Below are 24,089 nucleotides of genomic sequence, written 5' to 3' on the forward strand. Positions count from 1 at the left end.
GTGGCCAGAGGATCAGGGTGAGGGGCAGAGCCTTCCAGCCTGGCCGTCCAAGGGAAGGAGGGCGATGGGGTGAGGCTGAGCCTCCCTGCTGATGCCCAGCCCAGGGCTTGCCCCTCAAGAGAGGCAGAGGGGGCCATGCGGGGCAGCTTGGCCTAGACTGGGATCCTCGCACCCCACTTACTAGGGCTGTGTGCTTGGGCAAGTCACCCAGCTCCTCCAAGCCTTAAGTGAGGTGACCCATGCAAAGCAGAATGACAGGTACTTGCTAAGTGTTCAGTAAATGGTGGCTGAAGTTACTGGTAGGCACTCCAAAAGCATTTACTGATTGGATTCTGGGATCTTGGCTAACATTTAAATATACATTCTACACACCAGCTATTATTCTGAGGGTGCATATCTGATTCAAACCAAATAATAGCCCAATAGCCCCAAGAAGTACAATTATCATCATTGACCCAAACTGACGAATGAGGAAACTGAGGCACAAAGTGCTCGGGCAACTTGCCTAAGGTCTTCAGGCAGCAGCATAGCTGGGCTACACCTGGACAGCGTGCTCTAACCCCCACCTACATAGCCTCTGGTCAGCAATGCCAACCACAAATAGGGAACAGAAGTCTGGATTCATCTGGGGGTGGGGAGGAGCTGTGATAGTCCCAGAAAAGCCAGTTGTAGTGTCCTGCATCAAGGGCTCCCCCAGGCAGCCTTCAAGGAAGTGGGACCAACGTGGGGTCCCACGGGAACCCTAGCTGTGGGGTGCTCCCCTCGGCTGGGGGTCGGATGCCCCCAGACTTGAGGCCTCTGGGGTCCTACTCTACTACTGCCGGGCTGGGCTGGCCTGGCTCAGAGAGAGGCTGGAGAAAGGGGCAGGAGGGACAGGACTAGAGACTGTGTCTCTGGGAGAAGGTCCAGTGCAGAAGTTCTGGAAAATGACAGCGATCTGGGTTCAAAATGTTGCTGCTGAGTCACCCAGGGGAAGTTGATCTGTATTCCGCTTACTTGAAAGAAGGCGGGGATGTGGGAGACACACTGAAAGGTTTTCCTCCGACAAGTTAAATTTAAAAAGGGTGGCGTAGCTAGCTGAGAGCAGCTTGTCTTCAGTGTAGTGGGGGTGGTGGTAAACGGAGCGCCAGCCTTGCAGCCGATAGAGCCGGGTGCAAACCAGGCTCCATCACTCAGTGGTCCCCAGGCCTCGGTTTCTCTTGCTGGAAAACAAGCATCATATCACCTACTTCACAGAGGGCCTGTGAGGACTCATGAGATAATATGTATAAATAGCATAGTGTCTGGCCGACAGTCAGCGCTCGACCAAACATTCTCTGCTCACCAGCGTCTGCCGTGCACGTAGCCAGTGCCAAGCCCTCTGCTGAAGACACGATGTGCGTTAGCAAATTCAGGGCTCCCCAAGCATGCTACCAGACCGGCCACATCACACCCCTGGGAATCTGTGAGAAATGCAGATCCTCAGGCCGCGCCCCGGACCTGCTGAATCAGAAAATCCTGTATCTCGACCAGCCTCCCAGGTGCTTATGAGACCCGCTAACGCTCGAGAACCACTGCCTCATTTAGAGTTACTAGTACTGTTGTTATAGAACAAGCTGAAGAATTTGATTCCCACCAGTAGGGTGACCAATTGTTCTGGTGTTAGCACTGAAAGGCCCACGTGCTAGGAAACCCCTCAGTCCTGAGCAAACTGGAACCTTCAGTCACCCTAGTAACAGTCAGAAGGATATTATAGCCTCGGAAGGGATTATGGGATTGTGGCGAAAGAAAGCAAACCAGGCCCGGTGAGGGAATCTGAGGAGTGGCTGCTTAGCTGATTCGGGGCTAGTGTTGGTGGAGGGTCTACCGTGCAAGGGACAGGCCCTGACAGTGAAGGGGTCATCCTTGGGACCCCCAAGCCTCACCAGAACTCAGGAATAGTTGCTGAGGGCAAGCTTTCTTTGTGGAAACTGAGGCAGGGGCTGAACTTCAGAGCGGGGAGGCTGTGGGACGAGTCTGTCTGACTTAGGCTTAAGGCATGGACGCCCCTGCTGTTAGTTGTAATAATTATTCATTCATTTAATAAACATCAAGTGTTAACTTTGTACTAGCAGGCCTCCCCCGGGACCTGGGGATATAAAAATGGAAGGGATGTGAACTTGTAGATTGTGACCAGATGAATCAACAAGGCAAGCCAGGCTCTGAGAGGACCTGCCATAATGGAAAGAAGAGTCCCTATGGTCAAGTGTTTGTTTACAAAGGGCTGGGAAACTGGGGTCTTTTAGTAACTTCAGACACTGCAAGTCCAGGCAGCTGTTTCTTTTATTAAGCAATGTTCACTAAAAAGGGACCAGAATAAAGTGGAACCAGCTAGTGGTCTCAGAGCTGGCTATGGAGCTGAACCCCCTGGGGCCCGAACCCAAGCCAACTGCACCAGATTCTCAGGTTTTTTCCCCCAAGCTCCGGAAGTGATATTAATGCTAACACACAGCCCTTTGCAGACCCCTCGCCCAGGTGGTTATGAATTCAAGAAGCAGCATCGGATGTCAAGGGCCTTTGCTACGTGCCTCACATCCTTCCGCTGCCCCCCTTCGACCTCAGCAGCGGGCTGCAAGCTAGTCCCCGTGCTGTCAAGCATCCTGAATGTCCCCTCCCCACTTCATCAATTCTGGACCAGGGTGTTGGGGCCCAAGCAGCAGGTGGTGCAAACCACGGTGGGGGGAGGTGGGTGAATCATGTGTGGGTCACACACTTAGTCATGTGGGGGAACTGGGAGAAGGGTGGCCAGCCCCCTCCCTCAGGATATTGTGGGGGCGGGTTCAGGGATGTGTCAACCAAATGAAGAATTTTGTCAGAGCTTCTTCGAAAAGTAAATGGATCTTTGCTCCTTTCATTTCCTCTTCTCACTGTCAGTGGCTATGAAATTGTCAGAAGGGCCTGAAGTCAGAAAAAAGAGGCTCACGGTTCAGTTTTTTGTTGGGGAATGCACAGCGGTACGGTAAGAGTCTGATACAATATGCTAGTCTCTAGAAGAAGGCACGTACATGCAAAACATTACGTATGATTTCAGGGAAGGCGGGGCAGGGGCAGCCACCCCACTGTCACCCCAGGGCAGCAGGGTTCCTAATCCCTGCGCCGGGGTCCCTGGGTTCCAGACCTTGAGGGAGCCCCGTTAATCAGAGGGCGGTAGCAGAGGGGCAGGGCCTGGACAGCTCTGCCCAGATCGCGCACTGCCGGCTTGCAGACGAGCACAGAATAAGCTGCCATTTACCTGCATGCGGTGGGCATTTTTAGTTTTACTTACATGAATTAATACAGAGGTTTTCAAACTTGACGGAGCGTTACAATCTCCTGGAGGGCTTGTTAAAACACACATTGCCGGGACTCAGCTCAGAATTTCTGACACAGTAGGTCTGAGACGGGGCCAGACCATCTACATTCCTAGTAAGTTCCCAGGTGTTGCTGAAAGTGGGGCCCGCACTCTGAGAGCCACTTATACGATTATTTTACTTCTGTCCATCAGCCCAGGCATGGCGCCGGGACTGACTAGGAAGCTGGGTTTGAGTCCGAGTTCACGGTTAACCGCATCATCGCGAGATCTACGTTCTGCTGAAAACATCCAGCCGCGCTCGGCTCCGTGTGAACGCAGCTTTCTTTATGTTTCCCCTTCCACATTACCGTGGTAATGAGCTATTTGGCACGCTGCTGGAGCCTTGCAAAGTTCCTGGGGGAACGGGAGTATCTCCAGCTTGCACAGAACAACCCACCTTCAGAGTGCCTGAGGAATCCAGAGCCTTCGGCGTTCTTAGCCGCGACTGTGAGCGCTCTTGTTCTTTGCATTGAACGTAGCTGCCCACACTTGAAGGCAGCTACGAGAGTGTTGGAGAAGCCCACTGCGGTCCCACTCACCTCTGTGTGAGAACTCCCTGGTGATTAAGGGCACCGTATGAGCACACTCGCCAGAGTCTCGCCGCTGCTGCAAGCCGGGGAGCAAACTGTCCCTGCCTCGTTGCGTGCCGAGGGGGCTCCCTGGACGGACGTGCTTGAACGTCGTCCTGCGAGTGCAGGACTAGACTGCATTCCGAGGCCGGGCTGATGTTCTGAGGCGGTGATACTCACACGTGACTGCACTGCACACACGAATCACCTGCGGATCTGGCTAAACGGCGCATTCTGGCCGAGTAGGTCGGGCCAGCACCCAGAAGTCTGCACTTTCAACACGCTCCCAGGTGATGCGGATGCTGCCATCCGTGACACCTGGGAACTTTCATCCCCTGCCTCTCAGATGTGCGTGGAGGTGGAGGCGGAGTTTATTAGGCAGTGAAACTGTTAATCTTCACAAGTGATGGAACGAGTGGGCCCAATACGTACCTGACATTGTCATCTAGTCAGTGAACAACCTTCACATCTACTGGGTACGAAGCTTATGAGAGCCCCTTCTGGCTTCCCCAGGGGGAGGGACTCCTCAGATCATAATGGTTCATCATCCCCATTGGGCTGGGAACCCCTGTGACATGGAGACTTTTTGTTTAATTGAAGTACAGTTGACGCACAATGTTATATTAGTTTCAGGTGCACAACACAGGGATGCCATAGTTCTGTACATTACTCATGCTCCCCACACTACGTGTAGACAGTCACAGGGCTAGGTGGTTTTATTACCTGCAACAAAACTTTTTTTAAAAATTTAAGTACAGTGACACACAGTGTTACATTATTTCAGGTGTACAACTTAGTGATTGGGCAAGTTTAGACGTTATGCTGTATTCACACAGGTGTAGCCACCATTTGTCCCCTTACATCATTATTATAGTATCATTGATTGAATTTCTTATGCGGTGCCTATTATCCCATGACTTACTCATCCCCCAACTGGAAGACTGCATCTCCCTCCCCCTGCACCAATTTTTCCCAGGCCCCCTTCCTCACCCCCTCTGGCAACAAAAGTTTGATCTCTGTATTTATAGGTCTGATTCTGCTTTTTCATTTATTCATTTGCTGTTGTTTTTTAGATTCTACTTAGGAGTGGAATCATATGTAGTCTTTTTCTGTCTTAGTTCACTTAGCATAACAGCCCCTAACGCCATCCATGTTGTCTCAAATGGCACATTCTCATCCTTTTTATGGCTGCATAATATTCCTCTGTGTGTGTGTGTGTGTGTGTGTGTGTGTGTGTGTGTGTGTGATATTTTCCTTATCCATTCATCTATTGATGGACACTGGGGTTGCTTCCATATCTTGGCTATTGTAAATAATGCTATAATAAAATAGGGGTGCATACATCTTTTTGAATTAGTGCTTCATTTTCTTTGGATAAATACCCAATGGTGGAATTACTGGATCATATGGGAGGTGGAGGACCAAGCACCGAGCTCTGGGGTGCTCCACCAGAGGAGAAGGAACCAGCAAAAGAGATTAGGGAGTCACCATGAGGAAGGAGAAAACCAAAGAGATGGCAGTGTCCTAGAAGCTAATGGAAGAAAGGTGAACAAGGAAGAGGGAAAGAGAAACTGTGCCAGAGCTGCCAGCTCACATGTGAAAAGACTGAGAACCAGCCACTGAATTTAGCAAGATCGAAGCCATGGCTGACCTTGAGAAGAAGGGTGGTGGCAGTGGAACGACGGGTGAAAACCTGTTCAGAGCAGTGTAAGGAGAAAGGAATGAGAGCAATTCATGGACTGAGCGTAGATTACCCTTTTAAGATGGCTTCCTGCAAAAGGCAGCAGAGAAGCAAGTAGTATCTGGCAGAGGCGGTGCATCAAAGGAAAGTTTTGTTCTTGTTTGTTTGAAGATGGGAAAGATCCAAGAGAGAGAAGGACAGATGATGCAGGAGAGAGAAGGGTGAAGAGCCACAGGGAAGTCTGGATGTGTTCTCATACCCTTGAGAAGGGACTGGCTTCAGCCAGGAACATACATGGTCCACCGATAGCAGCCAAGAAGGCAGAGTGTGTGGGTGCAGATGCTAGGGGTGGGTGCAGACAGTGGAAGGAGGCTGTGGAAATTCTGTTCAGCTGGCTTCAACTTTCTCAGTGAAGGAGAGAGCATCAGCTCAGAGGGAGGGAGACCTGCCATAGGGAAGAGAAGTCCATGTGAAAATACAGAAGAGAGATTTGAGGATGCTGGCCTTGAAGACTGGAGGGAAATGGCCCCAAGCCATGTGATGCCAGCAGCTCCAGAAGCAGGAAGAAGCAAGGAGTGGGTTCTCCCCCAGAGCCTCCAGAGGAAGAGCAGCCCTGCCTACACCTTGACTCAGTCCACTGAGAACTGTGAGAGAATAAACTTCTCTGTTAAGCCACTAAGTTTGTGGTAATTTGTTACAAGAGCCACAGGAAGTTAATTAAGGACTAAAGGAGAACTGATGACCAGAAGACCATCTGCTCTGCTCACTACCATGGACCTAGCACCCAGCCCAACGCCTGATAAATACGTGCAGAATGAAGGAATGCGCAGGCAGCCCGGCCCGGCGGCCACGCCACCACTGCTCCTACGCTGGTCTGCTCCCAGCCCAGAGTGGTGAGGAGCCTCTGGGTCTACATGCTTTAGCTATGGCACCCAAAGACATTCCAAGAGAGGGATATGGTCTGTTGGTCTCTAGTCCCTGGATAAAGGACCCAGAGAGACTCAACTTGGCCAAGTACCCACCAGGTTCAACTAACAGAGAAATGAAACCACGTTGCACAAAAGACTGTGATCTTGTGGATGGGGGCAGGGGGCTGTTTCTTTCCATGGAAAGCAATGTCAGACAGCCCAGTGTCCTCTACTAAGAGCTCCACTTCTGAGATCGCACCACAGATTAGCTTCAGTCCTCAGTCTATTTAGGAAGTGCACATTATTATCCCGTTCTCAGGCAGGGCAGCTGGAGACTGAAGCAGGGAACTTGCTCAAAGGCACGTAAAGGTCGGTGGCAGAACTCAAACCCAGGGCTGCCAGACATCAAGAGGCTGTCTCTCCAATCACCGCACTCACTTGCCCTCATCCTCTGACTCCAGGTAGGAAGGAGACACTCCTAGGCCACCAGGGGTCTCCTCCCTACTTTGGGTTTGCTCTGTAAGGTGTTCCGGGCCAGACACGGACAACGACGACATTCTCAGCAACATTTCAGGAATATCTGAATAAAGGGAATAGGCCAAGTGTTCTTCTTTTCTTTATTAATGAGTTGAGATACATAAAGACTGAATAAAAACTTACACAAAAGGCTCAAGCATCACTGAGACCCTCAGGCATCACTCCCGTTTCACAACAATGGCCATCTCCTAATACTGGGTAGCAGAAGCTGTGCACTCACGGGCACTCCACAATTCAAGTATCTTTCATTCTCTGTAAACCCAACACGGAATTTCTAACCCAATGGGCTGCTAATGGAGGGAATCTGTCTGCGGCTCCAGATTTACCATCACACATCTGAGGGACCTTTGGGTCAGAGCTGCCGTGTGTTAGTGGGTCACGTCTCCTGGCAAAGTGAGATTGGCCACCCTAGGCTACCAGGCACTCTCCATAGCAAACAACCCAAGGTGGAGTCAAAGTCTCTAAGAAGAACCATCCAAGTGACCCCTGTGTGGCAAAGTATAAGAGAAGTCAGTGGCCAGAGCCCCAGGCTGGAGGGGTGGGCAAGATGGCTAAGATTAACTGTTGGGTAGAAAAGTAGCCCTCTAATCGGGGGTGTCCAAATTTTAGGAGAAAATTGGAGAGCACACAGTGGCAAAGGCATGGGGTGAGGGGATTTCAGGAAGGGTGTGCTCCAGGGGATGTAAAGGTAGCACTATTCAGGTGGTCTGGAAAACCAGTGGAAACACCAAAATGTCACCAAAGATGCAAGTCCCATTGGACTCCTCCGTCATGGAGTAGCATGGCCAACTGGTGTTCCAACTGACCCTGCCATGTGACCACGGAGAAGCTTTTGTACTGAGGATGCCCCAGGGTACGCTCCATTCTGACCTATCTGGAAGCCCCCACTGCTACAAGGGCCCACAGTGCCTTAAACATGAACTGTCTTTGAAAGTGTTATTTATCTGTCTCAGCTCTGGGGAACACGAGGTCATGGAAGATGAAGCCTGACCCGACTTAGCAGCAGCAGGCCTTTCCTTAACCAGTGTGTCCCTTGAGCACTGTGGAGCTTAGCCACGGGCGGACTGCAAGACACATGCCCTGGAAGATGCGGCCGGGGTGGGCAGAAGCACTGCCCCATTGTGGGAGGAACCAGAAACAGATGGAACCCGTGTGTCTGGTTACCTTCGTGGCTAAGGGCTTCGTTCTAGGTCGGCCGATCTGCTTCCAACAGGACTCGCCACTCAGTGCTGCCAAGGAGTTGCGGGCTCGGCAGGGGGCAGGGGGCAGGGGCGTGCTGGTGGTGGTCCGTGCCTAGTAGAAGCTTCCAGCAGTGGCCACTGCCCCGTGTGCATGGCTTCCCTTCCCACCCCACCACTCCTTCACTGCAAAGCATCTCCATCCCTACGTCTTCCCGCCTGTCTTGCTGCCGCCGCCACCCCCTCTCTTTTGCACACCGGGCCGCCGCGGACTTGGCTCGGAGGAGCGGAAGGGTCGGAAAGAGCCTTGTCCTGTGTTTAAAATGCCCATTAACATTATAGGATCTTGGGACAACTCTGAAGTGCCTGATCTGGAATGTTCTTTGTTATCTTTCCTTTCAGGGTCAAGGGAAAAAAAGGCCACTGAGACAAATAAAGAAATTTGATCTTCCAATTAATCAAAGTCCCAATGATTTCATTTGACACAGAATCACTCTTCGGCTGAGCCCCTGGTGCTGGTGATCTTGCTGAGTTAGGAATGCAGCATGCTTTCTAAACCAGAGAAGGTGCCAGGTGTCTCCATGTCCAGTGGGGTGCTCACTTTCTCAGGGTTTCTTTCTCCAAAGAGCAGCCAGGCCACCTGCTACGGATGCTCTAGTTTGCCTAATGACCTGATTTGTAAGTGGAAAACGAGGTCACGAGCTGGGCTACCTCATCTTCTGACCTTCTGTCGGGGGCGGGGGGCACTGTGGTTGTTGCTGCCCCTCCTCCCTCCCTGGCTGGGAAAACCCAGTCTTTGGATCACGCCAACAGCACCTGAGAGGGAAGTGACATCGTCAGGAAGTTGGGGGAGTGTCCCCTTATAAAAACAGGCCTATGGGGGTCATATCATCACCCCAACCTTTCTTTCTCCTTTAATTATATGTTACAGTTAAGATCCAAGAAGCTAAGAAAAGTGTGTGCCGAAAGGCAAGCGAATCCTAAGTTTGCAAATGCTTAGCGGGGTTTGCTCGCTTACGGGGCTTTAAGAAGTGGTAGTCGGTGGGCTCAAAGGGAAAATGGCTTCAGGTCTTGGTGCTGTTTTAGTATTGGATCGTTTTTGGTTAAGATTCAGCATGAACTAGAGCTTTCTGGATGGCGTCCACGTTAGCTCACTGGGACGCGCTGAGACGTACATGCCCACGTCTGTTTGTATCCGAGAGCCGCGAGGCAGCACAGGTGGTGGGAAAGCAGGAAGAGACAGACCCGGGAGAGCCCTCAGAGCACAGAACTCAATCCGCACCGTCTGGAACGTGAACAGCCACTTTTGCAAAGCCAATCAGCTGACTTAACTTTTACATGTCCAGGACCATGAATACCCCTCCGAAAACGGACATGCTCACACCAGCCTCTCCGCTCAGCAAAATAAAATTCCGTTTCCTAACACCTGCACCCTCGGGCACAGTAAAACCTTCTGGGTGACCACATCTCTCTCCTGTCCAGTTTGGAGGCCGGGAGTGGGGTGTGCCCCCTGAGGCCTCCGGCCACCGTCCCCACTCACTTCCACGCTCTCGGTCCCTCCACTTGCATGTTGAGCTGAGTTTTGGCACTGCTGGGAAAACTCAGTTACAAACAACAATATTCCGGACGTGTTCTCAGAGAGGCCTGCTGAGAACCTGAAGCTCTGCCACTCAGTGGGCACAGACCCCTTTAATAAAATAATAATCACTAAAATAATTTAAAAATCTACAAAAGCCCCCCAAGCTCAGACACTTTGGGCTGGGAGGTGGGGGGGTGGATCATGGCTTGTTCGGTACTCTGTCCGTGGACACACATTCCACACCACACCAAAACTGTGTACTTCAAAGAAACAACACAGCCACCGAGAGATGGGGAGGAACCTGGTGGAACCAACGTGAGGGGCTTGGATGTTGCTTCTGTTTAGCGTTGCTTCCCTGTCTCTTGTGAGACACAAGAAAGCCTGTGCCCTTCTGGCAAAGCCGGAGCCTCGCTCCTCCCTGCCCACCCTCCCTTTCTCCCTTCCTGTGCCAGGTCCTCGGGCCAAGGGTCGTGGTTAGAAATGGTTTTCAGTGCGGTTAGGCAGTGGAGGGTCCCGAGGGCCAGCCAGTTCACGGTCACCATGGCCAGGGCCGCAGGCCCGTCACAATATCACGCACTGCAGTTTGTGGGTGCCAGTGGCCCGGTCTCCCCGCCATTTGGTTTTCTTCTTCTTCTTCTGGCTCTTTTCTGGAATCTGTTGCCTTTTGAGACAGTGAAAAGCAGAAAAACAAAGTCAGAACAGGCTTTGCTTCTCCCTGCCCCTTTTCCTCCCAGGCCCCTGGATGTGCAGGCGACAGGCCTGTTCTGGACACTGGGGGAGAGCCTGGCCTGGACAGTGTCTCTGGGGCACAGAAAGTGGGAAGGCAGGGAGGGCAGGGCAAAGCCTGTTGCCCTGCCGGTGAGAATTCCTGACATGATCCTGTGGCTGCAATTATTTAAATTGTGAACTACATTATGCGTTATTCATTACTGGCCTCTATTTTTATGTTTCATATTTTAAATAAAATGACAGGTCAGTTGAGTCCAAAAGCTTTTCACATGTTTTCTGTTAACTAGTCCTATGTCTCAGACCTGCCTGGAACTACAGGTCCATACCCAAGATACCACCAGCTCCTGGCAGGGCCATGTATCCCAACTGGAGGCAAAATGCCCCCGAGAAGCTCTTTCCAAGAGTGCAGAGCTGCCAGCTAAAGCGTAAAGTGAGGGCTGCGCTATCACAGTGCACACTGGGGAATGATGAGGAAAGGGGTGTGCGTGTGTGTGTGTGTGTGTGTGTGTCCTGGGGGCGCCGAGAAGCAGCAGGGAGAAAGCACTCTGTCAGAGCCCTGCCTGTGAGTTCACAACTAACCGACAGCTGTAGAGCTCACCAGCACACAGTCTCACACTAGGTGCCTGATATTTGAGGACGGCAGGCTAGGCCGTTCCGCATGTTGCAGACTCTGGAAATGGGCAGATGGGTGACAGGGGAGCAGCCAGGAGGCTGTGGCAGCCCTCTCAGCACGAGGTGATTAGGGCCCAGCCTCGCTATAAAGAAACGCACGTGAGACCACTGACTAGGATTTCTGACCGCACCCGGAGCCTGGCAGGGTGTGCCCTCTGGAAAGCAGGCATGGGTGCAATGCCTCAGCAACTTGAGCTTAGCAGTCAGAATGGTGGTGGTTCAAGGGGAACTGTCACAGGGCGCTCTGACCTCCGGCCGGGGAAGAGGAAACGGACCTACTTCCTATGGTGTTGACAGGTGTGGTGTCGGGAGAACACCAAAGGCAGGTGGAGGGAGCCCGAGCTGCAGAGCCAAGGCGAGGCCGAGGAGGAGGCCGAGCTGGCACCCCAGGCAGGAAGGCACCTCCCTTTAGCTTATGCTTCGGGCTTCACCCACAGGTAGTAGGAGTGAGGGGGTGTGTGCAAAGGAAGGTGGGAAGGGCAGGGAAAAGAAATGGATGGAGGGATAAGAAATCCCAAACAGGCCCAGAATTGCACAGCCCAGGCCTTGGAATGAGAAGCTGCATCCGTCCAGTCCTCCCGGAGCCCGTCTTGCTGCAGAGGGCCTGCTTCTGGGGAAGCGCACAGTACTCACCTAATGACCCTAACCAGGTCATGGAAGGCTTTGTCGACGTTGAGAGGTGGGTCCTTGGCACTGGTTTCTATGTACGGAATCTGGAAGGCAAAGCCCAACTTGGTAAAAGCAGCATTGGGGTCCACAAAGCCCTGTTCCCTAAAACTGCAAAGTCTCAGAGGTCCCCAGGAACCACCTGCCTTCAGAGACCCCCACAGAACCCCCGCACCAACAACCTCAAGCCCCTTCCTGGTGTCTTGCTCCTTAAGGGTGAAAAATTTTATTGACAGCTTTTCTAATTCCCGCTTATTCTCTAGTCAGAGAGATCTTTAATAACCCCCTAAAAATAGGGAAAAAAATGATCTTTTTATATACTTGAAGTCTAAAGACTGTTTCATTTATCAAACTAAAATAGGGTCTGATGCTATTCTTTTTTCTTCCTGAGGCCTATTTTTCCACCGTGAGGGGACTTCTGCCTCTTCCTGGGCCCTCCAGAGGGGACTCTGGCAAGAGAGGCCGAGGCGAGGCTGGGCCACGGGCAGGAGACGGCACCTTGGTGACCCCTAGCCGGTCTGTGCCTCCTCGAGGACCAACAAGCTTCCCGAGCTCAGCTCTTGTTTGGTCTGCATCCACGAGTCCGGGAGCTCGGCCATGTTTACACGTTTGGCTTCCGTTACACACGGAAGGCTTGTGTCTGCACGTTTGATAGTGAGGAATCATCACCGGCTGAAAGACAGTAGCACACTGGCAGATGTGGCCGAGGTGGCCCCACAGGACAGGTGTTGAGGGCCGTGTCCACCCCAAGTCTCAGGCTGGCACAGGGAGGAGAGCACAGGTTGCATGAGATCAGGACGTGGTCCTGAGCTCACCTCTTCTCCTGTATCAGGGACGCCACACAGGCGGGAAGGGCTTGTGCCCACTCCCCGTTGAGTGGAGAGAGTGTGGGCTTTGTGCAAAATACACAGGCTTCCCCAGGCCAGAGAGGGAGGCCGATTGTGGTCAGACTGAAGAACTACGGTATATTTCATAACTTTTTCCTGGTTATAAAATTAAGGCATTTCATTATAACACTTTCAAAAAAGACAAGCCCAGTGAATAAAATAAAAATGATCAGCAGTTCAAATGCATGGTGGCGGGTGTGTGACAGGGTGAGCTGTTATTTTAGAGGAGGATGTTGTAAACGACTGCCCCAAACACATCCTAAAGTATCTTCACACATTGCTGTGGCTTCAGGCAGAGGTCTCGTAGTTGGCCCGGACGCAAAGGGCAGAGCACACGAAGCATGGCTCAGACTTTTGAAATGGTCATCCAACCCATCGTTGAGCCTCTGATAACACTGAAAGAAAACTGCCCTCCGCTGTAGGGAGGCTGGCCTGAGATAACTCTGAGCCCTTTCGCCTGCCAGGTCACAACATCTCTGAGCTCACTTATCCCCCACCTTCACCCTTGGAGGTAAGCAAGTATCCCCACTGTGCAGCGGAGAGACTGTGAGCTCAGAGCACTGACGTCCTGGCCCAAAGCCACACCGCAGCCTGCAGAGAATCAAGGTTTGAAGCAGGTGCAGGTTCCACTTCCTGCCTGGCCACCCGTGGACAGCGAGGTGTGCCGAGGTCAGCTTCAGGGCCCCTGCCAGGCAGGGGGGGCGCTCCTGCTAGAGCCTAGAAGCCAGAGTCCTGTGATACCCTGTGAGGCCGGGGTGACGTGCTTCCTTTTGCACACCCAGGGAGTGGGGGGCAGGAAGGGGCCTGTACCTAGGACCCACCTGGAGCCCCTTCACATGCTGTGACCCTGCTGGCTCAGCAGGTGCATGGTTCCGGGGGCCTCAGACCGCCAGTGCCTGCCGTCCCAGCCACCACTCAGAAGTACAAGAGCTGTAGTGTCCCCCAGGTCCTCGGGCGCCCTCCGCCTTCTTTCTGGGGGTCTTGCCTCTACCACTGAAGAAAGGCTGGGGTGCATTATCTGGGTACTTGGAATTCTAGGGTTTCAGTGGCAAGGAGCTTAAACTAAAGGGAACGCTGCACTAAATGGTAGCACTGTCTGACTCCACCACGGGGCTAGGAAATGCCACCTTCCGGCGCCGGGTGGGGCGCCCGCCTTGGCAGCTAAAGAGGAACTTGCCGTATGAGCTCTAAAATAGCACGCTGTCGATAGTAGCTCGCAGAGCCGCTTGGTCAAATGATACATGAGGCAGTGGCATTTGCTGCCGGGCGGCCTCCGCTCTGCACCCCCCACCCCGCTGCTTGGGAGGCCCGAGGCGCAGGGGTGTCTGTGAGTGCCCTCGGGAGCCTGAGAGCGGGAACCGGAGCCGGCTCCTCAGGCCTGTCTCTGTTCAGAACCCAGCAGTGAGTCTCCAGCTCTCCTCTGGAGACTGTGGGGCAGCACTGGCCCGGGGGGTCACTCCCTCCTCCTTGAGGCGTGTTCTTCGCTTGGCTCCCACAATGCCCCGTTTTGGCCCTCACGCGTCACCCACAGCTCAGGCCCTTTTGTGGCTTCCTCCTCACCTCCCTGCATCTCTAGGTGAAGTGTCCTGCCTCAGTCCTGGGACCCCCGTCCTATCTACACCCGCTCCCCCGGCGTTTATGGCTTCAAATGCCATCTACACGCTGCCGACGGCCGGTACTCACCCAGATGCTGTAGTGCCTGCTGCCCGGCACTTCCATCTGCTTATCTACTCAGCTCCTCAAACTGCAGGTCTGCCACCGGCTCCTGTCTCGCGCACACTTACTCCTACCGTCGCCTGCTCAGTTACCGACACTCTGGTCTTCTAAAAGTTGCTCACGCCCAAACCACCATCACCCACCATACCTTTTTTCTCTCTCACCCCACATCCAATCTGTGCACATATCCTGTCGGCTTTCTTAGAAACACGTCCAGAATCCAACCACCTCCTTGCCAGCTTCACCAGCACCACCCTGGGCCATGCTGACCTGCATCTGGCTTATTGTGGCAGCCGCTAACTGGTTTCCCTGCTCCCACGACTGGCCCCCATGGACCCTTCTCAACATGTCCACCAGAGAGAAGCTGTTCAGCCGTAAGCCAGACCTCGTCATCACTCTTCATAGCCCCCCAGTGGTTCCCCCTCTCCCCCTGAGTAAAAGCCATAACGTCTTAAAGCCTTCTCTGACCTGGCCTCCGGCTACCCACCCCTCCCACTCCTGCTCCAGCTGGCCTCCTTGCTGATCCCCAAACTCCTGCCTTTGGGCCTTTGCACGGATGATTCCCTCAGCTGGAACATTCTTTCCCCCGAGATCTGCAGGGCTTACTCCTCAGCTCCTGCAAGTCCTTGCTGAAATACACCCTCCCCGGCAAGGCTTTCCCTGACCACCCTATTTGGAAAAGCACCCTCCTCCACCTCACATTCCTGACCCCCTTCCCTGATTTACTTTTTTCCATAGCACATGTCACACTGTAATTTGCTTTATTATCTGTCTCTTGTCATTAGAAGCCAGCACCATAAAGCCAGGAGTTTTATTTCCCAGGGCCTAGGACAGTTAAATGAACGCAGAAGGCAGAGACAAGCAGAAGTAACTTGCAGTGAGTCCCCTTCCTCTACTCACAGAGCTGGGCCCACCAGGCAGAGGGAAGGGGCAACCTTGCAGCAGACCTCCCAGCAGGCAGAGTGGACTTCTACATAACTGACCAATGAGGCCAGGGGCCTGGGCTGTGTCTGTGTGGGGGACGGGTGAAAAGAAGCCCCGTGACCCCACCCAGCACATTCAGAGGGCAAAGGGGCATCACAATGAACTGAAAAAAAGAAAACAAAGATGTCTGCTGATATTCACTGTGTGGCCTGGGCAAACCTCAGTCTGACCAACTGTAAGATGGGCATCATGATACCGCTGTGGGGGTGAGGAGTGAGTGCTCCCCGGCATAATGCCTAGCATAGAACAGGGCTGGGTGAACTGCAGCTGGTCCGATGATTCTGAGCATAATCAGGTGGCTGGCTCAAAGAATGGGACAGAAGCCAGCCCTCTACACATCCCAGCGATGAATCTGCTGTGTTGGGGGCCAGGAGGTGGTCTGAACGCCACAGCTCGCGGGCCACGGTGAGGGGACCTGGTCCCCACATCAGAGTGCCTCATGACTGATAAGAGGGTGCTTTCTCTCGGGTCTGCTGTTTTGTTTCACAATATAGCCCTCATCACATACGCTCTGCAGGCCTCTCTGCGGAATCGAACCCCCTACCCAGGAGGCCCGAGATCCCTCAGGAGTGACGGGCACGGACTTCTACACATCCCTGACTGCCCAGCACACACACACACACATACACACACGTGCACACACACGCATGCGCACACGCCACCTACATTGTGTTTGGTCGCCATTTCTTTTCCTTGCTCCCTGGTGATTTTCCTCAAATGCATCAGATCGACCTTGTTAGCCACGAGGATCATTGGAAACGACTCTCTGGGGAATAAAGGAATAGCAGCTCATGAAATTTCACTGCCTCCACCCCTGCTGAAGGCAACACAGCCACACCTCAGGCATAATGCGGCCCACACTGCCTCCCCAGTGGGCCTGGGGCTGACTCATGAGTCCCTTCCCTCCATATCTCTAGGCAGGGGAAGCGGGCCCTGGGACTGCTGGCTGTCTTGGTTTGGAGGCTTAGGCTTACTGCAGGGAGAGCAAAGGGGTCTCCCCGGGAAATCCCTGGCTCAGCACCATCAGAGGGCTCCCAAGGGGCTGCTGGGAGGGGGCTGGCCTCCCAGACCACTCCCTCCCATCTCCCGGTCACCCCAATGCACCAGCCATGCAGAGCTCCTGCCGCCGTCAGCGGGAGCTCGGTAAGAGCCCCGGAGCCAGCGTCTGGTATACAGCTGGCACTCAGTAAATGGCAGCTGCAAACTTGCGATGGCTCCCAGGAGAGGAAGGGTGGGCTCACAAGGCACGTCTGCCTTAAAGATTCCCACCGACGCATGTGGCCACATCGCTGTCTAAAGGTGAAAGAAATGCCAGTCTTATAGCATCTTTAATAACATCATCGGGCATTTTCATTTAAAAAATTCATAATTTAACAGGTGAAAAATAATACTTTATTATTTCCCCTTGCACTTTGGTTAGCCAAAAGGTTGAATACTTTCCTACTTCGGAGTCATTTATGTTTTCTCTTTTGAAATTCCTATAGCCAGGGCCTAAACTTACGTTAACTTGGAGTTTTATGTGTATATGTGAGTGTGTGCAAGTGTGTATCCCTTTTACCTGGTAAAACTATTAACACTTTGCTGTTAGAACAGGTGTTAACTAGATTTTTCTGAATTTACTGAGATTTGTTCAAAGCTTGCTGCTTTCCTATTAGTTTGTCCTTTTACTCTCCTATGTTGCCTCTTTAAGAGCCAATTTATTGAAAAGACCAGTTAGGCTTAAAAGAAACTACAAATTATTTAATTACTCCATATAATGCTAAGGGGAAAATGAGCTTTTAATTAGGGGCTTGTAAATCTCACAGTCAAATGTGATGTAACCACCTACAAGGCATACTGGAGAGGAAATTCACTTTTTCTTCGAACGTGGTAACATTTGGTTAAGTTGGGGCCATGAGGGGGGACTGTTTAGGAGAGATGGGAGGGGCTGACTTAAGGCCCTGGAAGCAGTTTGGTCCTGTGGAAAGAACTGGGGTAGGAGTCGGGGGACCAATGCGTGAATTCAGCTCTGCCCCTCTGTGTTTCAGCTTTCTCCTGAGACTCTGAGGGACAGACAGGCAGAGGCCACTCTGAGCCAGGAGCTGGGAGGTTCTGGACCGGCTGCCCTTACCTGTCCTTGACGCGCAGGATGAGCTGGTGGAAGCGGTCCACGTGCTCGAAGCTGGCCTTGTCCGTGACCGAGTAGACGATGAGGAAGCCGTCCCCCGTGCGCATGTACTGCTCCCGCATGGCGCTGAACTCCTCCTGCCCGGCCGTGTCCAGAACTGGGGTGGGATGAGACCACTCAGGAGCTGTTAGCACCCACCATGAAGCTCCCATGGCCTGCAGACCCCCATGCCGCTGCTGCTCTCTCCAGGGTGGCTCCAGCCAAGCTGGCCCCATGAGAGGCTGCACGACCTTCCAGGGCTGAGGTGTAAGGGACCCAGCAGGGCCTCAGGCACCTCCAAGTGTGAGGCCCTAACAGGCTTATCTGTGGACCTGCCAATTCCAACCTACTTGCTCCCTGGGACTCAACTGTCCGTCTACAGAAAAGCCTCAAAAAGTCAGTGATCAGCTCTGCTACAAAATCCCACTGGGGTCCCCACACCTGGGCTTGGATCCCTGTCGCAGTCCTTACAAACTGGTTCCTGGGGAAGTTACCGGGCCCTCTGAGCCCCCTTTCCCCTTTCCGCTTCTATAAGATGGAAACAATGCCTCTACCTTGCAGCCGCCTTGGGAGGAGAGCCCCAGGACATGCATTGGGGAAGCCCTGAAAACCATGCCTGGTCAGGCAGGGTCCTCAGTCCCTGCGTGGACAGACAAAAGGCAGGCCACGGGGAAGGAGAGGCCTCAGAGCCAGGATCACTTGGCCCTCGGATGGGGCTGCCACTGGGGTGGTGGGAAGGAGAGCAGGGGTAGGAAGCAAGAATGGCTGGAGAGAAGGAGGGGGGACCATTTCAGCAAAGGCCTCTTCCCAACCGACCCATCCCCCTCTCCCTCCCTCCAAGCCATGGACTCCTGAGGACACTCCCCTCAGCTTCCTTCCTGCTGGGATAAAATCCTACCCCCCAGGCTGTTTCAGAGTGGTCACAGCCACTGCTGGGGAATCTCCTTTGAGAGGCACAGGCCTGACCCCCTAGGCCCTGTTGAAGCCCTCAGCATCCTGCAAACCCCTGCTCCCCATGCAGCCTTCCCCATTTCCTAGCTCACTCTGCTCTCTGACAGACCCATCTTCTTCTCCCTGGAGGCAGTGGAGCAGATGGCTATAGATTTTGGAGCCGATTCTGGGCTGAGTCTGGTTCTTCATTCCTAGAGTATGATCCTGGGCAAGCTCACTTCTCCGTGCCCTTGTTTCCACGAATGGGGATCCTAAGGGTTGTTTTAAGTTAAAATACTAAGACCCTTGGAGCAGTGCCTGACATAAAGAAGCCCGAAAGGAGGGTCTGGTGCAAGCTTGTTCTCCTCACCTGGGGTGCTCTCTCTACCTCTGGGCCATCCCCCAGCCTCCCCTCCTCTCCTGCTCCCCTTGCCTTGACCAGCTGACTCTGACTCACTGCATTCTGCTGCCTGAGCTCGCGGGAACTATCCCCAGCCCTGTACAGACCCTTCATGCCACACTGTTCTTCCTGCCCATTTACTAGGCCCCCAGTTGGACCATCAGCTCCAGAGGCAGGGGCCTGGTCTGCTCGGAACCTGGCACAAAGAGAACTCAAATAGTAGCTGAGTGAATAAATGAATGTGCAGTCTACCCAATTTTATTCATTCATTCATTCACTGAAGAAATACGTGAGAGTCTACTACGGGCCAGGCAGTGTTCTAGGCACTATAGATCCAGGGTGAATGAGGCAAAATCCTTGTTCTCCAGGGCCTCATAATCTAGTAGGGAGATTGGCAAACAAATGAATGGGTAATATAATTTCTGGTGGAGACAAGTACATACTGTGAAGAACAATATAGGCAGCTCAACGTAACTGGCGGAAGTTGGCATCAACGCTGGGTAAGGACTGAGCGCAACTAAGTAAATTCCACCGGCAAAACAGATGAAAATGTCACAGATTTGGCTGAAGGGATGGGAAGGTGAAGAGAACAGCAGAAGACATTCAGGTGATATGTAATTAATGTATTCACAGATTTGAAGGTGTGTATTGCCTAAAACAAACACTAGAGATCTAGGATATGTGAAAATATGATCATTCAGAATTTAAGAAACCCAATTCAATAGGGAGCTAAAAATCAAAACGGACCCTCTGAAAAGGAAAAATTGTTATTTCACACATTGATTGCCTTAAAAATAATATTATCCATGCTTTCTAAAAGAATTCTTGAAGGAAATACTTCAACAGAGTGCAAAATAGATCCATGAAAGAAAAAGATGAGTGGTATTATAAACAATGATAAACAAAGAACACAGCCAAACATAAGAGTTAAGTTTAAATAAATGTCCTTACACAATTTGAAGAAAATGAATGGCAATTTAGAACTAAAATCTATGATATCCATATGTGAGGAAAGGGGCGGGGAAATGTAAGTTACTACTAAATTTCTTGCCTTGTTTGGGAAGGGGCTAAAGATAATAATTACATCCAGATGTTGATAGAAAAAATATAATTATACACACACAAACACATGAATGTATATAGAATAACTACTAGAAATACAACTCAGAAGTTCCTAGTCATCAGAGGGGGGAAAAAAACAGAACAAAGTAAATGGGACCAATTCAACAAAAGGCAAGAACAAACTACACAAAAATAAGAAGGCTAAAAAAGGAGACATGGAAGATGGCAGATGTAAATCTAACTATGACTAACAACAGTAAATGCAGATGGGTTAAATCCACCCATTAAAGCAGACACCCAATACAAAATCCATTTGTCTGCCACTACAAAGGACACATATAAAACAAAATGACACAGAAATAATGAAAAGTGAAAGGATAAAAAAGGATATGCTAGCCACATGCATCCACAAAATAGGATTCAAGGCCAATGCACTGAACAGGACAAACCAGTGTATTTATAAAGGGAAGAAGTACAAGCATCAAGTGCCAAATCATGAATCATAAGCATATAAGAATGTTGCCTAATATACACACTTATAAAAACCTGATTTTTAAACATAGTAGGTATAGACAAATCCCATCATCATTATGCGAGAACTTGAACAGGTCTCTCTTAGAGAGAGACAGAACAATTAGCCCCCCGAAAAGTAATGATCTAAAAAACGCAATTTAAAAACTTAATCTGAGAGGGGTGCCTGGCTGGCTCAGTTGGTAGAGCATGTGACTCTTATCTCAGGGTTGTGAGTTTGAGCCCCATGTTGGATGTAGAGATTACTTGAGTAAACTTAAAAAAAGAAAAAAAAAAACTTAATCTGAGAGAACAAACTTTACACTCAAACAGTAAATAATCATTTTCAAACACACATGAAATCGTCACAAAAACTGGCCACGTATTAGGTCATAAATAAAAATTTCAACAAATTCCGGAAAGCAGATGTCAGATGGGCTATGTTTTGCTTATATGCAAAAAATCAGAAATTAACAGCAACATGAGTATAAAAGAAATTATCCACTTGAAAGTTTAAAAAGCTGTACTGCTCTATAATGCTCTAGTTAAAGAGAAAAGCAAAGCAGAAATTACAAACAATTTAGAACTTAACGACAATGAACAATAATAAAGCCTCTGGTTTGAGGCCAAGGTGGTACTCAGAGGAAAATTACAGCTTTAAATGCACTTCCAAAAACGAGAGAGACTGAAAATTAACTAGGCATTTAAATCAAGGGACTAGGAAAGGGAAAATAAGACCAAAGAAAGAAGAACTCGTCAATGAAAGTAGAAATTAAGAAAATGAGAGGAAAGAAAAAGTGGCAGATATCTAAAAATCAGAAGCTGACTCTTTGAAAGGACCAATCTAAAAAAAAAAAAAAAAAAGCCTTTAGTAATTCTTACCAGTGACGAAAGAGAAAAAAGAATAATAAGCCTTTGGAATGAGGAAAGGCCTCTGACTCTGGGTCTAGACATATATTTAATTCTGAGAGAAAACTATATGCAGTTTCATAGCAAAAAAAAATTTCAATTCTTCATGAAATGGACATTTGAAGAAAATATAAACAAAATTGGCTCAAGAAAATATATAAAACCTGAATAGGCCAATAATTATCCATGAAATTGAAAAGACAAATCTCTCCCATGAATGGCATGAACCTCTTTTTATTATCTACAAACTGCTCCAGAGCCTGGAAAATAAAGGACTTTCCAGCTCATTGTAACAGCCTAAGCATACTCCTATAATAACAAACTGGACAGGGGTGGCATATGGTTGTGGGGTAACAGCCAGGCCCACCCCACCTTTCGGAGACAGGAGCAGCCGGTGTGTGGGACCCAAACAGGTGCATTCGGTCATCCATCTGCCAGCCTTCTTCTGAGAACCTCCTCAGTGCCCACCACTCTGCTTGGTACTTGGTGTGGTTAAAGGATAAGCCACATCTCGCTATCAAGGTACTTAGAGGCCAGCTGGGCTGGCACTTAAAGAAAAACAACACCACAGGACAAAAAGTGATACATACTATGGGAAAGTCTAGGCCAGGCGGGAAGGTCCCTTCAGCTTGGAGGGATAATGCAAGGTTTTAGCCAAGAGGGGATATTTATCCTGCCCTTGAAAGAACAGCATTTGACATTAAAAAGTTTGGGTCTGGGGAAAGCCTTCCAGGCAGAGAAACAGCATGAGCAAGGGCCTGGAAGCTGGGAAGGAAAAGACTTGGGGGTAAGGGGGTCAGTGTGCTGGCATAAAAGGTCTGTGATGGGGAGCAGGCGGGAGAGAGGAGACTGGGAGACTAGAGCTGGGGCTCTTGGATCCTGAACTAAAATGTTTGGGCTTAGTGGCTGCTAGGGAGCTACTAAAGGTTCAGAGAGGGAAGAGACGTTGTCAGAGGAGGGTGAGTGTGGCAGCCAGAGAGGGAGGGGCCTGGAGGGGGGGGAGGCTGGGAAGGGGTAGAGGAGGGGCCAGGGCAGAGGCAACCGGGGCGTGGGCGAAGGCAGGTGTGCCTGAGAGGCCGAGGAACCAGTGAATGGGGAGACACTGAGGCCAAGGGGACAGAGGAGAGTGGAGGACGCCGTGGAAATTCTAAACCTTGGAGCCCGAGCAGGACGGGTGCAACGTAGAAGCAGACGTGGTGGGGGCTGAACTGGGTCTCTTCTGGTTTGGGGTTCATCCCTCCCCTCCATACACATACACCTGGAAATGCCTGGGCACAAGCCCCTTGTCAGTGGCTCTGCCTCCCAGGGAGGCTGAAGGTAACAGGCGGCTACGCTTTTAAGAAATGATTCTGCCTGCATTTCCCATGCCTGATGTCATGAAGGTAGGAGGACTCCGGAGACAGAAAGTATTAGTCACCGTGGGAGAAGAGGTGTTGTGCCAGTGTATGTGTGAGTGTGTGTGAGAAAGAGAGAGCGAACACAGAAGAGAGACACAGAGAGGCAGAGGCAGCCAGAGGCAGCCAGACTGTGGAAGGAGGGAGAAGAGAGACAGATTTTGGAGATAGAGAGGGTCAGTGCTGTGCACCTGTCTGCCCGGCCGCAGTCTTCCCACTCAGAAGTTGATGGGGCCAGCAGTGCGGCTGAGGAGGGTTCAAATGGAAACCCCGAGGCTGCTCTTAGATCTTGCGGATTTCGGAAGCCCAGCCCCACAGGCTGGCGTGGCACCAGGCCCCCAGCAGGTGGGCAGCCAGCATGTGGGGGCACCAGCCTGGGTCCCGGTTGAGCCCTCCTCCTTCCCCCGCTCCCTCTTCCTCTTCCTTCGTTTCTTCCTCCTCTTCTTCTTCCTCCTCAGGGCTTCTAGAGGGAGGCACACCCTGGCATGGGCTCGGGGCTCGGACATTGGCGGCAGCCCAGGGTACAGTCTGAACTCTGGCTGAAAATAGTCCTGCCCACCACGTTCCTACTGGCAGCAGGCACCGTGCTGGGGTTTTATACACACACGCCCTCTGAATCCTCTTCATGGCCTAGAACAAATGCGGAAACTGAGGCCCAGGGAGTTACAGGGATCTGCTCAAGGCCACACACTGGGAAGGAGGCCACTCCAACTTCCCCAAGGCCCAGCTATCCCTGCCCATTCAGTCTTTTATCTTCAACCAGAGGGTGTGGGTCTGGCCACCCACAACCAGCCGGGCTGTGTCTCAATTCCAAGCCTTTGCACAAGCCATGACCTCCAACTAGAATGCCCTCTCACCAGCCACCCCAGCCTCACCCCCGGCACGACTGCACTCCGCCTCCTCTCCTGAGAGCCCCAGCCTCTGACCTCTGTCTTTGAACCCTTCCTCTTGAGTGTGTCCTGGGTTCTGTGAGTTCTGTGGGTTTCTCTGAGTCAGTGCCTCTAGGCCTGGCTCAGCTCCCTACCATGGGCTGGAGCTCCTCATGGGGGATGGGAGGGGAGCCTGGCTTTCATTTCCCTGGGTCTCTCAAAAGCTTCAGCACCCAAGGGAGGTTCAAAATATTCTTGCAGAATGACTAGACAAATCATGTGCATACCATAAGATATGCCAGCCCCTGCCAGCTTTAGGGGAAATCGCGAAAAAGTGACTTTTTCACTTGGTAATGCACCCTTCATTGTGGGGTAAGGGTTCTAGAATATGAAACAATACAGATGACAATTTCT

The 24,089-nt window shown here is 51.4% G+C and overlaps 1 protein-coding gene across 4 annotated transcripts in view; it reads right to left on the reverse strand.

Moving 5' to 3' along the window:
- Positions 1-7,110: 7,110 nt before the first annotated feature.
- Positions 7,111-24,089, reverse strand: part of MRAS (muscle RAS oncogene homolog) — a 52,926-nt gene continuing 35,947 nt past the window's right edge. For 2 of the 4 annotated variants that reach the window (XM_040636773.1, XM_040636774.1), the window contains exons 3-7: positions 17,566-17,719; positions 16,122-16,221; positions 12,367-12,540; positions 11,836-11,915; positions 7,111-10,462 (exon numbers count right to left, since the gene is read on the reverse strand). In XM_040636773.1, coding sequence (XP_040492707.1) covers positions 10,363-10,462; positions 11,836-11,915; positions 12,367-12,540; positions 16,122-16,221; positions 17,566-17,719 — 608 coding nt within the window. In that variant the 3' untranslated portion in view covers positions 7,111-10,362. Of the gene's footprint in view, positions 10,463-11,835; positions 11,916-12,366; positions 12,541-16,121; positions 16,222-16,559; positions 16,749-17,565; positions 17,720-24,089 lie in introns of those variants that run through there. The other 2 variants (XM_040636775.1, XM_040636776.1) reach the window with 2 other exon arrangements.

Source organism: Ursus maritimus, unplaced genomic scaffold (genome assembly GCF_017311325.1).
Source record: "Ursus maritimus isolate PB19 unplaced genomic scaffold, ASM1731132v1 scaffold_20, whole genome shotgun sequence".
NCBI classification, from domain to species: domain Eukaryota; kingdom Metazoa; phylum Chordata; class Mammalia; order Carnivora; family Ursidae; genus Ursus; species Ursus maritimus.